This window comes from Tachyglossus aculeatus, chromosome 20 (genome assembly GCF_015852505.1).
Source record: "Tachyglossus aculeatus isolate mTacAcu1 chromosome 20, mTacAcu1.pri, whole genome shotgun sequence".
Classification (NCBI taxonomy): Eukaryota; Metazoa; Chordata; class Mammalia; order Monotremata; family Tachyglossidae; genus Tachyglossus; species Tachyglossus aculeatus.
Genome location: NC_052085.1, coordinates 429,572 through 443,459, shown reverse-complemented (window position 1 = coordinate 443,459; position 13,888 = coordinate 429,572). Strand labels below are relative to the sequence as shown.

At 47.3% G+C, this 13,888-nt stretch overlaps 1 protein-coding gene across 1 annotated transcript in view; it reads left to right on the top strand.

Moving 5' to 3' along the window:
* The window catches only part of CRYL1 (crystallin lambda 1), a 57,365-nt gene that overhangs the window by 9,224 nt on the left and 34,253 nt on the right, over positions 1-13,888 (top strand). Inside the window, exon 3 of the mRNA XM_038762077.1 lies at positions 3,573-3,699. Coding sequence (XP_038618005.1) covers positions 3,573-3,699 — 127 coding nt within the window. The remainder of the gene's footprint in view (positions 1-3,572; positions 3,700-13,888) is intronic.

The window sequence follows — 13,888 nt, the reverse complement described above, 5'->3', positions numbered from 1 at the left end:
ACCTGCTTCCTGCAGCGTGAAATTCCTCCCGTGCCGGCAAGCTGCCTAGCAAAACACCTTCAGGGTGTATTGACTGGCCTCTTCTCCCTCTCACTTGGCCAGGGTCCCGCCCCACCCCAGGGCTTCTCTGTCGAAGGACCTACTTTCCTGTGGGAAAACAAGGGCCTGGAGCTGCCCTTGGTGGGTGTCACCCTGTCCTGGGGGCGTTGGGCACTTCTAGATGGGTGGGGGCTTATTCCCCTGCTCCCAGCCAGGATCCATGAGCCGTGTGAACAAAATCACACAAGAGGTGTCTCTTGTGCAGAAGGGCTGCTCCTCTAGACTGTCAGTTCTCTATGGACAGGGAACGTGTTCACTAATTCTATTGTAATGGTGGCATTTGTTAAGTGCTTACTATGTGCCAAGCACTGTTCTGAGCACTGTGGGGGCGGATACAAGGTAATCAGGTTGTCCCATATGGGGCTCACAGTCTTAATCCCCATTTTACTGATGAGGTAACTGAGGCACAGAGAAGTTAAATGACTTGCCCAAGGTCACACAGCAGACAAATGGCAGAGCCGGGATTAGAATCCATGTCCTCAGACTCCCAAGCCCAGGCTCTTACCACTAAGCCACGCTACAGTACTCTGCTAAGCACTTAATATAGTCCTCTGCACATAGTAAGCGCTCAGTAAATACTACTGATTGATGTAACTCACAAACATGAAGCCTGAGGTCAGCTCTGCCCTGGTGCGGCAAGGGGGTCTCAAGAGCCTGACCCTCGTGGGGTCCTTGCATATGTTTGTTCTTCTTTCCGTAACCCTTGAAATAAATACCAGGAGAAGGAAGCAGTAAGAAAGAAGGTAGGTTTAGTTGCTTTATAAGTCCCTGGATTCACAGAGAGGATTCAGTTTCACGATAGTTGGTTTGGGTATCAGATCTCTACCAGTTTCTGGAGTTCGTTCTTGAGAGCTTTGTACCAGGAAACCAGCGTGAATTTCCAAAGGTGTTCTCATCAGAGACTAATCCCTCTTCCTACCCAGATTAAGAGGTTTTTGCATTCAAGATGCCTGTTCAATTCCCTCTGATTTTTTTCCCTTATGAAAGTCAGGTTGGAACCCAAGCCAGTGATGCAAAAGCTAATGGGAGCTCAGGGTTTTTGTTTGTTTGCTTTTTAATGGTATTTGTTAAGTGCTTATTATGTGTCAGGCACTGTACTGAGAGTGTAACCCTTTCCCCCAGGGACACCAGTGTCAGGAAGCAAAAGGTAATGCCAGATTCGGATCCAGGGTCTGGCATTGTTTTGTCCTGATGGACAATGCCCGGCAAAGATGGGGGCAGGGGCTGGGGGGGAGGTTACCTCCAGGACCCCACCCTTTTGGTAAGGGACTGCCAGATGCTGGCCAGCCCAGTGTACCCTTGGCCCTAGATTGCAGAAAGACATGGCAGAGCTGCCACATACCCCCAGAGGGGCACCGTTTTGATGTCTCTGGCTTGCCCTCTTTGACAGCCCAGGAAGTTTGGGGAAGCTTTCCTTTGTTGAGTTGGCAGTGTGTGGGATGGTTCAAAGAACAACACTACCGGTAGAGGTAGTTGTTCCATCCCTAAATACCAATAATAATAATAATAATTATGGTACTTTTAAGAGCTTACTGTATGTGCCAAGCACTGAACTAAGAGCTGGGGTAGATTCAAGATTATCAGGTTGGACATACCCCATCCCACATGGGGCTCTCAGTCTAAGCAGGAGGAAGTAGCATTTATGCCCCATTTACAGATGAGGAAACTGAGGTGCAGAGAAGTGAAGTGACTTGCCAAGGTCACACAGCAAGGAGGTGCCAGAGCCGGGATGAGAACCCAGGTCCTCTAATCCCAAGCCTGTGCTCTTTGAATTAGGCCACGCTTTCATTCATTCAATTGTATTTATTGAGCGCTTACTGTTTGCAGAGCACTGTACTAAGCGCTTGGGAAGTACAATTTGGCAACATATAGAGACGGTCCCTACCTAACAGTGGGCTCACAGTCTATAGGTGTCACACTTCTCTATATGACTCCCCTCTGAGTTCCAGGGCTCTTTTAGCCCCTATTTGAGGTGAGGGTGGGGAGAAGGGCGTGAAGAGGGGAAAGGATGAGGTCTGTCAAGTGATAGCTCCATGGCCTGGTGTTGAAAATTCTCCCCCAGAGAACAGGGCTGGACAAGCTGCCCGGGAAAGATGCTTAGAAACTACTCTCATGGGGCAAGGGACCACTTGTCTTTGCTGAGAGTAAGCGCCTGTTTGGTTTGGCCACCTCCTGGTTCTCTCCATGCACTCTTTGCCCACATGCCCGCCCTCCTATGTGCCATTTGAGTCTTCAGCTCATGCTTGAGGTGAGCAGATGAGATGAACATTTCTCCTGCAGCCCTGAGTCTTGGATCCCTGCAGAAGTGTGGCAGACAGCGTGGCCTAGTGGATAGAGCCTGGGAGTCAGAAAGAAGGACCCGGGTTCTAGTTCCAGCTCCACCACTTATCTCCTGTGTGACCTTGGACAAGTCACTTAACTTCTCGGTGCCACAGTGACCTCATCTGTAAACTTGGGATTAAGACTGTGAGGCCCATGTGTGACACGGACTGTGTCCAACTGATTGCTTTTGTTCACCCCAGTGCTTAGTAAGATGTCCGACACATAGTAAGGGTTTAACAAATGCTGAATAGGCCGAGCTTTCATTCATTCAATCGTATTTATTGAGCGCTTACTGTACTAAGCGCTTGGGAAGTCCAAGTTGTCAACATAGAGAGACGGTCCCTACCCAACAGTGGGCTCACAGTCTAGAAGGGGGACACAGAGAACAAAACAAAACATATTAACAAAATAAAATGAATTGAATAAATATGCACAAATTAAATAGAGTAATAAATACATAATATATGCATATATACATTCATTCATTCATTCAATCGTATTTATTGAGCGCTTACTGTGTGCAGAGCACTGGACTAAGCGCTTGGGAAGTCCAAGTTGGCAACTTAGAGAGATGGTCCCTACCCAACAGTGGGCTCACAGTCTAGAAGGGGAACACAGAGAACAAAACAAAACCTATTAACAAAATAAAATGAATTGAATAAATATGCACAAATAAAATAGAGTAATAAATACACAATATATGCATATATACATTCATTCAATCATATTTATTGAGCGCTTACTGTGTGCAGAGCACTGGACGAAGCGCTTGGGAAGTCCAAGTTGGCAACATACAGAGACGGTCCCTACCCAACAGTGGGCTCACAGTCTAGAAGGGGGACACAGAGAACAAAACAAAACATATTAACAAAATAAAATGAATTAAATAAATATGCACAAATAAAATAGAGTAATAAATACATAATATATGCATATATACATTCATTCATTCAATCGTATTTATTGAGCGCTTACTGTCAAGTCCAAGTCCAAGTCGGCAACATGTAGAGAGCTTCCCGAGAAACCTCCTGAAAGGAACACGTGGCTTTGCCGAGCCTGCTCCAGGGCACCACATCTTAAAGAAAAGTGGATCTTAGGGGCTGGGATTGCGGTGGTACCTTCTGTGAACGCTCCTTGTTGGTTTTCCCCAGGAAACAGATGCAGGAGCTGGAACGCCGTGGCATGCTGAAGGGAAGTTTGAGTGCCCAGGAGCAGCTGTCGCTCATCAGTGGTGGTTCTGATATAGAAGCAGCAGTAGAGGGAGCCATCCACATACAGGTGAGCTGAAAAACCTGCTCCTTCTCTGAGCAGAGACAGAAATGTCAGAGAAACAAATGAGACAACGAGAACTAACACGACTAGAACGAACATCCTGCCAGGGAGGTCCTCTGAGGTGCTGATTACTGACCGTAAGGAAGTGGTGGGGGCCTTCCCAGACTGAGCCCCTTCCTTCCTCTCCCCTTCGTCCCCCCTCCATCCCCCCCATCTTACCTCCTTCCCTTCCCCACAGCACCTGTATATATGTTTGTACATATTTATTACTCTATTTATTTTACTTGTACATATCTATTCTATTTATTTTATTTTGTTAGTATGTTTGGTTTTGATCTCTGTCTCCCCCTTTTAGACTGTGAGCCCACTGTTGGGTAGGGACTGTCTCTATATGTTGCCAATTTGTACTTCCCAAGCGCTTAGTACAGTGCTCTGCACATAGTAAGCGCTCAATAAATACGATTGATGATGATGATGATGATGATGATTTGGCGGTGTGCGAAAGGTAGCAAAGGAGGAATCCACATGTGGTCTTTAATTGAGGACCCATTTTTTTTTTTAATGGTATTTGTTAAGCGCTTGCTGTGTGCCTGGAACCGTTCTAAGCACTGGAGTAGGTAAATGCTAATCAGGTTGGACACAGTCCATGCCCCACATTGGGCTCACACTTAAGCCCCATCTTGTAAATAAGGTAAATGAGGCACAGAGGAGTTAAATAACTTGCCCAAGGTCACACAGCAGACAAGCTGCGGAACTAGGACTAAAACCCAGGTCCTTCTGACATACAGGCCCATGCTCTATCCACTATGCTACACTGCTTCCCATTAATAATAATAATAATAATGACATTTATTAAGCGCTTACTATGTGCCAAGCACTGTTCTAAGCACTGGGGAGGGTACAGTGTGATCGGGTTATCCCACGGGGGCTCACAGTCTTCATCCCCATTTTATGGATGAGGTAACTGAGGCACAGAGAAGTTAAGTGACTTACCCACTTAAGTGGTGGAGCCAGGATTTGAACCCATGACCTTTGACTCCAAAGCCTGGGCTCTTTCCACTGAGCCACGCTGCTTCTCCCCACTGAGCCACGCTGGTTTCACCTGGCAACTGTGCCCATGCTTCTCAGAGAGCTGATTAATAATAATAATAATGGCATTTATTAAGTGCTTACTATGTGCAAAGCACTGTTCTAAGTGCTGGGGAGGTTACAAGGTGATCAGGTTGTCCTGGGGGGGCTCACAGTCTTAATCCCCATTTTACAGATGAGGTAACAGGCCCAGAGAAGTGAAGTGACTTGCCCAAAGTGACACAGCTGAAAATTGGCAGAGCTGGGATTTGAACCCATGACCTCTGACTCCACGCTGCTTCTCTAGTGTGAGAAATAAAATTTTGCTCCTCTGAAGTGTCCATGTTCCTTAAAGAACACTCTTTAAGAGAAGCAGCGGGCTTCATGGAAAGAGCACAGGCTTGGGAGTCAGAGGACATAGATTCTAATCCCTGCTCTGCCACTTGTCTGCTGTGTGACCTTGGAGAAACCACTTAACTTCTCTGTGCCTGTTACTTCACCTGTTAAATGGGGATGAAGGCTGTGAGCCCCACATTGGGACAACCTGATTACCTTGTATCTACCCCAGCACTTAGAAGAGTGCTTGGCACATAGTATAAGTGCTTAACAAATACTATTATTATTATTATTATTATTATTATTATTATTATTATTACAGTAATGTGGTGCTGGGGGATGTCTTGATTTTATTTTTTTATCATGGTCTGAGAGTGACTGTGATCTAACTTTCCTGGAAGCTGGCTTTGGTCCACACCCAGTTCAGACATAGAGAAGATGGGAACACAGCCCTGAGCCCAAAAATAAATGGAGCAGTCTGACTTTAAGAACCCCAAGTTTCAGAATGTTCTAATGAAAATACTCCAACCCAGTACATAATGTAACTTCTCAAGAACGTTAAAGCTTTAATCATTTGATTATGAAAAATAATCCAGTAAAGATCACCTTCATGCGTCACTTTTGCCAAGCAAGCATTCCCAGGATTTCACATTGGTATTTTTCTTTTCCCCTAAAAAAGAGAAGATGAATTGTCACTTTATGAAATGAGTGACTTCTAATGATCAGCAGGCTTGGATTCTGGTTTTTTGTTTGTTTGTTTTGTTTTGTTTTGTTTTATTGGGAAAAGTTCTTTAAGAAGTCAGGGCCCAGGTAGTTTTTGCCCCAGCTATTTTGCACTAGTAATTGTTTCCCTACATTTGAGTATTTCCTAGGTTCACATAACTTTCTTTGGTAGTAGCAAAGTTTCCTTCTGTTATTATTTGACTCTGAAAGCTCTTGTCAGTCTTGTCTCACTAAAGGCCAACCTTTCCCTTTCACTTCACGCCATCTTTATTTTTGTTCTCTGTAAGCTCATTACAAACGTTGGTGCCCACTCCTTGGGGGTGATGGTCTCCGCAGCATTGTGAGCTGGACTCCCAGCAGCAACACTCACTCCAGCCCTCTGACCAGACCTGAGTGATTCCAGTTGGGGTTGAAAGACCCAAAATGGCACATCTCTGCCTGGTCCCTCTTGGAAGCCTGACCCCACCTCCTCCCAATCTCTGCCCCGTTCTCACCCCAGCACACACAGTGAGACCCTTTGGGATTCGATCCACTTTATGTGGTCCAGGGAAAGCCGACGTCCTTGTTGGAACCTGGTATGTTTGCTCTCATGGATGAGTGGACTCAACCAAATCCCGACATGCCCATTTACACATCAGTGAACACTCCCCTACTGCCATGCACTCAGGCCGAGCCTTTGGGAGCAAACCCAAAATTCTGGGCGTGATGTTATGTTTCTTTCATAATTGACGCTGTTGAGTGTTCAGCTTTGAATCAACTGTTTACTAAGTTTAGAGTGATGTCTTATTTAATCCATTTTAATTTCTTAATACTATATAATAGATTTTTTTTCCTGACCTAAGATAGAAAGTGTAGGGGGCACACACCTCTTCCCTGGCAGAATGCTGTCCCTACAAAGACAAAACCAGGCACATACCTCTTCCCTGGCAGAATGCTCTCCCTACAAAGGCAAAGCTGAGACTGTGACCCCTTCCACCTCCCTTATGAAGCCTTCCCACACCCTTGGACTTGCTGGGCTCTCCAGTGACTTATGGTAGTAGACTTAACTAATGGTATCTCTGCACTGTATAGCACTGTACAAGCATCAGTGTCTTCTCTGGTGGGAGGAATTAAAGACAGGTGTGCCATACCGGCCTTCCCAGGAATTGTTCATAAGCAGCTGTGTGTCCCCTGGGGCCTGGGTTGGCTTCCTGTTGTGGAAAATGTTGGGCAGAACCTTGTGCAGTGTCTTCTCTGCCGAGCAGTTGACTCACTGGGGAGTCCACTGCGTAGGACGCTGCTAGGAGCCCCGGGAATGGACAAGGAAGTACAGGAAACAGACTGGCTTTCCTAGATGATGAATGTACCATAACTAAGGTTTTTGGGGCACAGATCAAATAGCAAGGGTAAGTGGGTGAATGAACAAATAATAGATGAAAACCGAAGAGGAGACAAGAGTGCAGAAGTGGCTGAGGGTGCGGCCTGGCAGAGGTATTGACGAGATCAGCCAGTGGAGACCCTGAGGAATTTTTAGAAGAGTTTGGAGGAGGGATAGATGGGCTTTGGAGATGCTAAGGTGGGAGATTGTGCCAGGCGAGGAACACGGCTTGAAGTGTGGGACGGAGGTGGGAGAATTGAGCCCGTTTAAGAGGAAGCCCGTTTGAGAGGCACAGAGACCTTAAGGCCACATGTAGTTGGAGAAGAGGCAAGTGAGAGTCTGCTGGTGGTCGGCTGGCACAACCAACCACCCCTCACAGGACACCTTCACCATGATGCTTCCCGTGGTTAAATACCTCCCCCGGCCCCCTTCCTTTCTTTACCGCTGGGGTTGTATTGAATCATATTTATTCACATGCTTAGTGTGGAGCATTTGGTGGGTTCTCAGTAACGACTTGTCGATTGACTGACAGACCCGTTCTACCTAGATCATGGGCTCCACTCGCTGGCTCCTTGGCCACCTTCTTTCCCCTTTCCCAGTCCACCTGGAGCCCCGCCAGGAGGAACTGCTTCACCCACTTCCCACTGCTGACTCTCCCTTGCTGCCCCTTCCAATTTGGACTCTCCTCCTCTTTGCCACAGCTCTCCTACTGCAGTTCTTGCTCTCTATCTCCGCTCCGATCAACCATACCTTCTTTTGATCCCTGTTTTCTGCTTTGGTCTTTAAACCTTCATTTTCCCCTAATGAAAGTCTCCACATATTGGACAAACATCATTCTTCTCTCAAGGCTCCTGCCCAGGGCCACCAAATGGCCCCCAAAATGACTTGTTTAGATACTGTTTGACCCAGGCCGCCTCCCTTAGACCCTGGACTCTGAGCATGCTCTTCCACCTCTGCCTGCATTCATGGTACTTCGGACCCTGAGTCAGAATAGTGCTCCAGTGGGAATCCCACCACCTCCAGTGAGCTTTCCTCCATTTGTTTCTCAGCACTCTGCAGCCAGCTCTAGCCCGTAGGTACTTATTTACACCGTTCTTAGTGCTCATGTACACTCATTTTTCCAGTGAAACTCCCATTAAAGTGTAAGATCCTGTGGACAGCGAACCTGTTACTTCTTTATTCTATTTTTCCCCTGGTGCACTACCCGAGTGGGCATTCACTAAATGCTGCTACTACTGTTGCTACCAAATTGGCAAGTAGTGTGACGTAGGCCTCCTTCTCTTCCCTCCTCCTCTTCTCTCTTTGTCCTTTTGCTGACAAAGGAGGTAGGAGCTGGGAACAGTCCTGTATATTTAGAGATAGAAGAGTCCTGGGAAGTCCCATTAAGTATGCTGATTGCTTTCTCCCATGAGTAATAACACCTTGGTTTCTGGGGGAGTTTTTGGGTGTTGGGTTTTTTTGTTTTTTTTTAAATGATATTTATTAACCGCTTGCCATGTGTCAGACACTGTTCTAAGCACTGGAGTAGATGAAAGCTAATCAATTTGGACACAGTCCAGGTCCACATGGGGCTCACAGTCTTAGTCCCCATTTTGCAGATGAGGTAACTGAGGTACTGAGAAGTTAGTGACTTGCCCAAGTTCACCTAGCAGACAAGTGGCGGAGCTGGGGTTAGAACCCAGGTCATTGTGGCTTCTGGGCCCATGCTTTATCCACTAGACCACACTACTTCTCTTTCCTCTGGGGCAAGGGGAGATGGGACAGCTTCTTTGAATTTGAATAAATCAATGGAATTTATTGTGTGTAGACCACTGTACTAAGTGCTTGAGAAATATTTTACGAGGTCTTTAGCTACAGTATCTATAGTGACTTAGCCTGTGTTTACATTGGGGGTGTCTGCGTTTGGTCTGGCCAGGGTGGTTGGGTTTCTGACTGCAGTGATGAGGAAGAGTGGTAACATGTTGGTAGCCTGACTGGGGGCCATGGGAACTGTTCTGATTAGGGGGGTTACAGGGGACCCTGCCTGGTTCCGGGTACTGGCAGAGACAAGAGTGTGTCGTAGCAGATGTCAGTTGTCATTCTCGGCGGGGCTCTGCCCTGCTCCATTGGTGGTGGTCCGGGGGCCGTGGGGCATGTTTGCATTGGGGTGAGGCAATAGCAGTCATATCGGTCCCTGCCTCTTCAGTTTCTGTCTCCTATTCTCAGAGGGTCACTGTTCATCTGGGCACCAGGAGACAAAAAGGAGGCTGGCACACGGAGAGGAGAGTGTGTGTATGTGCGCGCGCGCACACGCATGAGCACACCACCCTCCAGCATCAATCCCCTTCCCCCGATTCGGTACAGAGTGAAGAACAAAAAGCCTGTGAGGAAGAAAGGGAGCGGTGTAGGGGGAGTGAGAGATGCAGTCTGAGCTGGGCTCTTGAGCCTAAAATGTCAGGCCTAGTTGTGGGCCCAGGAGAAAGAGTAGTCGAACTGTGTGTCTGGGAATCTTGGCCCTCCCTAAGGGCCACAGCTGAAGCACTGCCCCGGTCTTCCATGGTGGTGAGCTTGTGTTTCTGACTCTCCATCCATTTCTGGGGTCCACTCACTGGCCTCTGGAACTCTAAAGCTCCGTGCTTTTGGATCGTCTAATGCCCCTCTCTTGTCCTTTGCTCATTTCAGCTACCTGGTTAGGAAATTATCAACAAGGGGAAAGGCACCATTGCTGTTCCTTGAGGTTCTGCAAGGAATCAGCCCAAAGTGGGAGCCAGAGTCCTCAGGATAAGTTGTTGATGATGATGATGGTATTTGTTAAGCACTTACTATGTGCCAAGCACTGATCCCATGGTGATGGTGTGTACCGAGGGGGCGGGGCAGATGGGAGGTCATGATGGGGAGGATCCCGGGGCGTCTGGGGCCAAGGACCCACACAAAGCTCATGGGTGGGGCAGGGGTCAGGGCAGAGGCCCCGGGCAGGGCCAGGGTCAGAACGTTTCCTAATGCTTTGCTTGAAATGGAGGTGTATGCAGGAGGGAAACCTGAATTTCCAGAACTCACTACCATTTTGCAAACTGAATCTTGTCTGGCAAGAAAACACTCCTCGTTACTTATCCCAAACACAGGCTCATTCTGGAATGTTCCCCTAGAGTTTGGATTTTTCAAAGTAACAAGGACTGCAAAGACCCTATCAAATCACTGGAATTTTAGATCTCAGTAGATTTATTGAAAATTGTGGCTGTGAATTGGAAATCCAGGACAACAGCCGGTATACTTTGTGATTTTTTTGAAAAGCCATGTGGTAGCTCTATTGCTAAAGTTTAATATTTCTCTTGCTATATAGATAATGCTTCATTTTTAGTTCCTTGTACCAGATGTGATAGCCCTGATGATGAAATTTACCTTTGGGTGCGTGTGAGGGATCCATGGTCTTGGCCATTGTCCCTCCGCAAAGGACCAAGGGTGGGTCTTCATGCAAATGAAAAGACTCTCAGGGTTACATTGAAAACTCAATGGATTTCTCAAGGAGAGTGTTATTTGTATACTTGAGAAATCTCTTTCAGATTGACTCGGGCAGCCTGTCCATTTGCATGAAGACTCATCCTCGATTCTCCAGATCCACCGGCCGTTTTGAAACAGAGAAGTTTCCCTTCCTGAGTCTCAGGTCCTGGTTCCCTGGGCAGCATGACCCTTCCTCCCTCCTTTATCCGGTGCTGCCTTGCTGACACGTAGGTGTGGGGAGCAGCGCAAGCTGTAACTTGAACTGTAGAGTCTTCCTGCTGCCCGGCCATGTGGGAAGAGCTCAGCTAGTGGGAATTCTGGGTCAAATCTAGAGAAAGGAAGTAAAGAACCAGCCCATTCAGGGGCTGGGGAAACTACTCATGCCCAGGCACTAACACTTGTTATTGTACTTAATGAGGTTGGGATTTGGTAGCTGTGCACGGTATTTTACTTGGGTATTTCCGTGGAATATAAAATAAAGTCTCTTGAACGGATGTCAGTCATAAAACTGAGGCAACTCAAACTTCAGAGCGGGGGTCAGTATGCATTTCTTCCAGTTTCTTCTCCATCCTCAGGGGCAGGATTTTTGGGGTACCCACTGGGTGCAGGATGCTGTACTGGATACTAGGGAAACACAATAAAAGAGATGATCCCTGTCCTCAGGGAGCTGGCAGTCTAATGGGGGAGGCAGAAATTGCAAATATGGCCTAGGTAAGAGTAAGAGTAGAAATTGAAATAATGGAAACAAAAGTATGCCAATAGGATGTTGTACCCATGAGTGGTAAGGATGGCTTAGGGGACCACATGGCTGGAGGTAGGGGGCTTTCAGGGAGGAGGCTGATACAGTAACACAGCCAAGCGATGACGGGGCCTCGGACCAAGGAGGTGGTTGTAAGGGTGGAGCGGGAGGGGTGGATCCAGGAAATGTTTGAGTAGGCTGATAGGATTTAGTGGCTGACCGAATGTGAGGGGTGAAAGACAGGGAAGAGTCAAGGATGACACCAAGGTCATGAGCCTCTGGGTCAGGGAGGATCGGTGGTGGTGACGGCAGTGGGAAAGTTTGGCGATGGGAAGCAGCATGGCCTAGTGGAAAGAGCATGGGCCTGATGCTAAGAGGATCTGGGTTCTAATTCCGGCTCCACCACTTACCTGCTCTGTGACCTAGAGCAAGTCACCTCACTTCCCTTCATCTGCAAAATGGGCATTCAGTACCTGTTCTCCTTCCTACTTAGACTGTGAGCCCCTTGTGGGACCTGAACATTGTGTATGTATCCAAGTGCTTAGTACAGTGCTTGGCATGTAGTAGGCGCTTAACAAATCCCACAATTGTTAGTATTATCATCATTATTAGTAGTATTACTATTATTTAGCAGGGAAGCTGAAGAGTTCAGTTTTAGTAGGTTGAGTCTGAGGTGCCCAGTGGGGCATGCAAGTGGAGCTATCCAGAGGCAGGAGGAAGTCTGAGATTGTAAAGCATGTGAGAGATTGGGGCTAGTAAGGTAGATTTGGGAGTCATCTCCAGAGAGGTGGTGGCTGAAGCCATGTGAGCCGAGGAAATCCCCAAAAGACAGTAGAGCGAAAAGAATAGGGGACCCAAAACAGAGTTTCAAGATGTTGGACTTGGCTAAGGGGAGGTTGTTGCTGACTTTGGAGAAAACAGTCCCAGAAGAGTAAAGGGACCAGAAACTAGACTGCAATAGGTCAAGGACACAGGTGGTGGAGAGAAAGTGAAGGTAGTAGTCGTATGAGGCCCCGTCAAGGAGTTTGGACAGGGACAAAGATCTGGCCAGAGCACATCTTAAGCCCTGCATAGTCACACTCGTTCTTGATATTATGTGTCTTTATGTCAAGTGCAGAGAGTTCACTAGAGACAAAAGGCACAGTTACTAACCTCAGGGGCTAAGGGGAGAGACGTGGACATGAATGATGTACAAATAGAAGAAATTGGAGGAAGAACAAGGATTCAATAGGTAATAACCTCTCTCCCTCTCCACAAGTAAATATATTTAGTAAATTAATAATAATAATAATAATAATGGCATTTGTTAAGTGCTTACTATGTGCAAAGCACTGTTCTAAGCACTGGGGGGATACAAGGTGATCAGGTTGTCCCGCGTGGGGCTCACAGTCATCGTCCCCATTTTTACAGATGAGATAACCGAGAAGTTAAGTAACTTGCCCAAGGTCACACAGCAGACATATGGCGGAGCTGGGATTCAAAACCACGACTTCTGACTCCAAAGCCTGTGCTCTGTCCACTGAGCCACGCTGCTTCTCTGAACTCAGCTGACCTGCCACAGGTTCTTATTAATACCACACACACACGTTTAACTGCAGTTGTAATAAATGAGCAGTTGAGGAAATATACAGAATTGCTGAAGGTGGATATAAATAAGTTCATAAGTGCTAGAGATGGCTAATGGGTTTTTCCAGCCCAGGGCTTTGAGAATTGGGAAAGGCTTATTGGAGGAGGTGGGATTTTATGAGAGTTTTGAATATGGAAAGAGCTGTGGTCTGTTGGATTTGAGGAGGGAGGGAGTTCCAGGCCAGGGGCACGTGTGAGTGAGGGGATGGAGGTGGGAGAGGCAAGAGTGAAGTATAGTTAGAAGGTGAGCTTGGGAACAGTGAAGAGAGCAAGCTGGGCAACAGTGGGTGAAGAGCAGACAGGTGAAGTAGGGTGAGTTGAAGGAGAGCCTCGAAGCCAGTTGTGAAGGGCTTTGGCATGATGCGGAGGAACCTGGGGAGCGGGTGGAGGATTGTGAGCAGTGCGCAGTTGGGGTCGAGCAGTGCTTCGGGAAGAAGGTCTTCTCCCCTCCTCCCACCTAGGTACGGCAGGTCCAATTTCATAAAGATCAGGGAATAAACCAGCGCTGACCCCAGAGAAACAGCAACTCTGGGTATCGGGTATTAGGAGCTCTGGGGAAAAAGGATAAACATTATGAAGCCAGAAAGGTCTTAGGGAAACAAGCAGTAAGTACAACAGTTTCGGCTGTGGTGTTTTTGTTTTAATTAGGAATTGGATAGTCAAGGAATTGGTGCCATTGCGCTGTTTGAGACCCCCAGAACCCAAATCATCCAAAATCACTTGGAGTGTCTGAACCTTGCTTTTCCAGAGTCAAGCTGTGAGGCCTCTGGGCAGAGCTGAGCTGTGGAAATCACTCTTGGCCCTTGGGCTCCTGACCAGCACAGAGTCCTTCTTGGGAGTTGGAAGGAATGAATGCATTCTAGACCCTC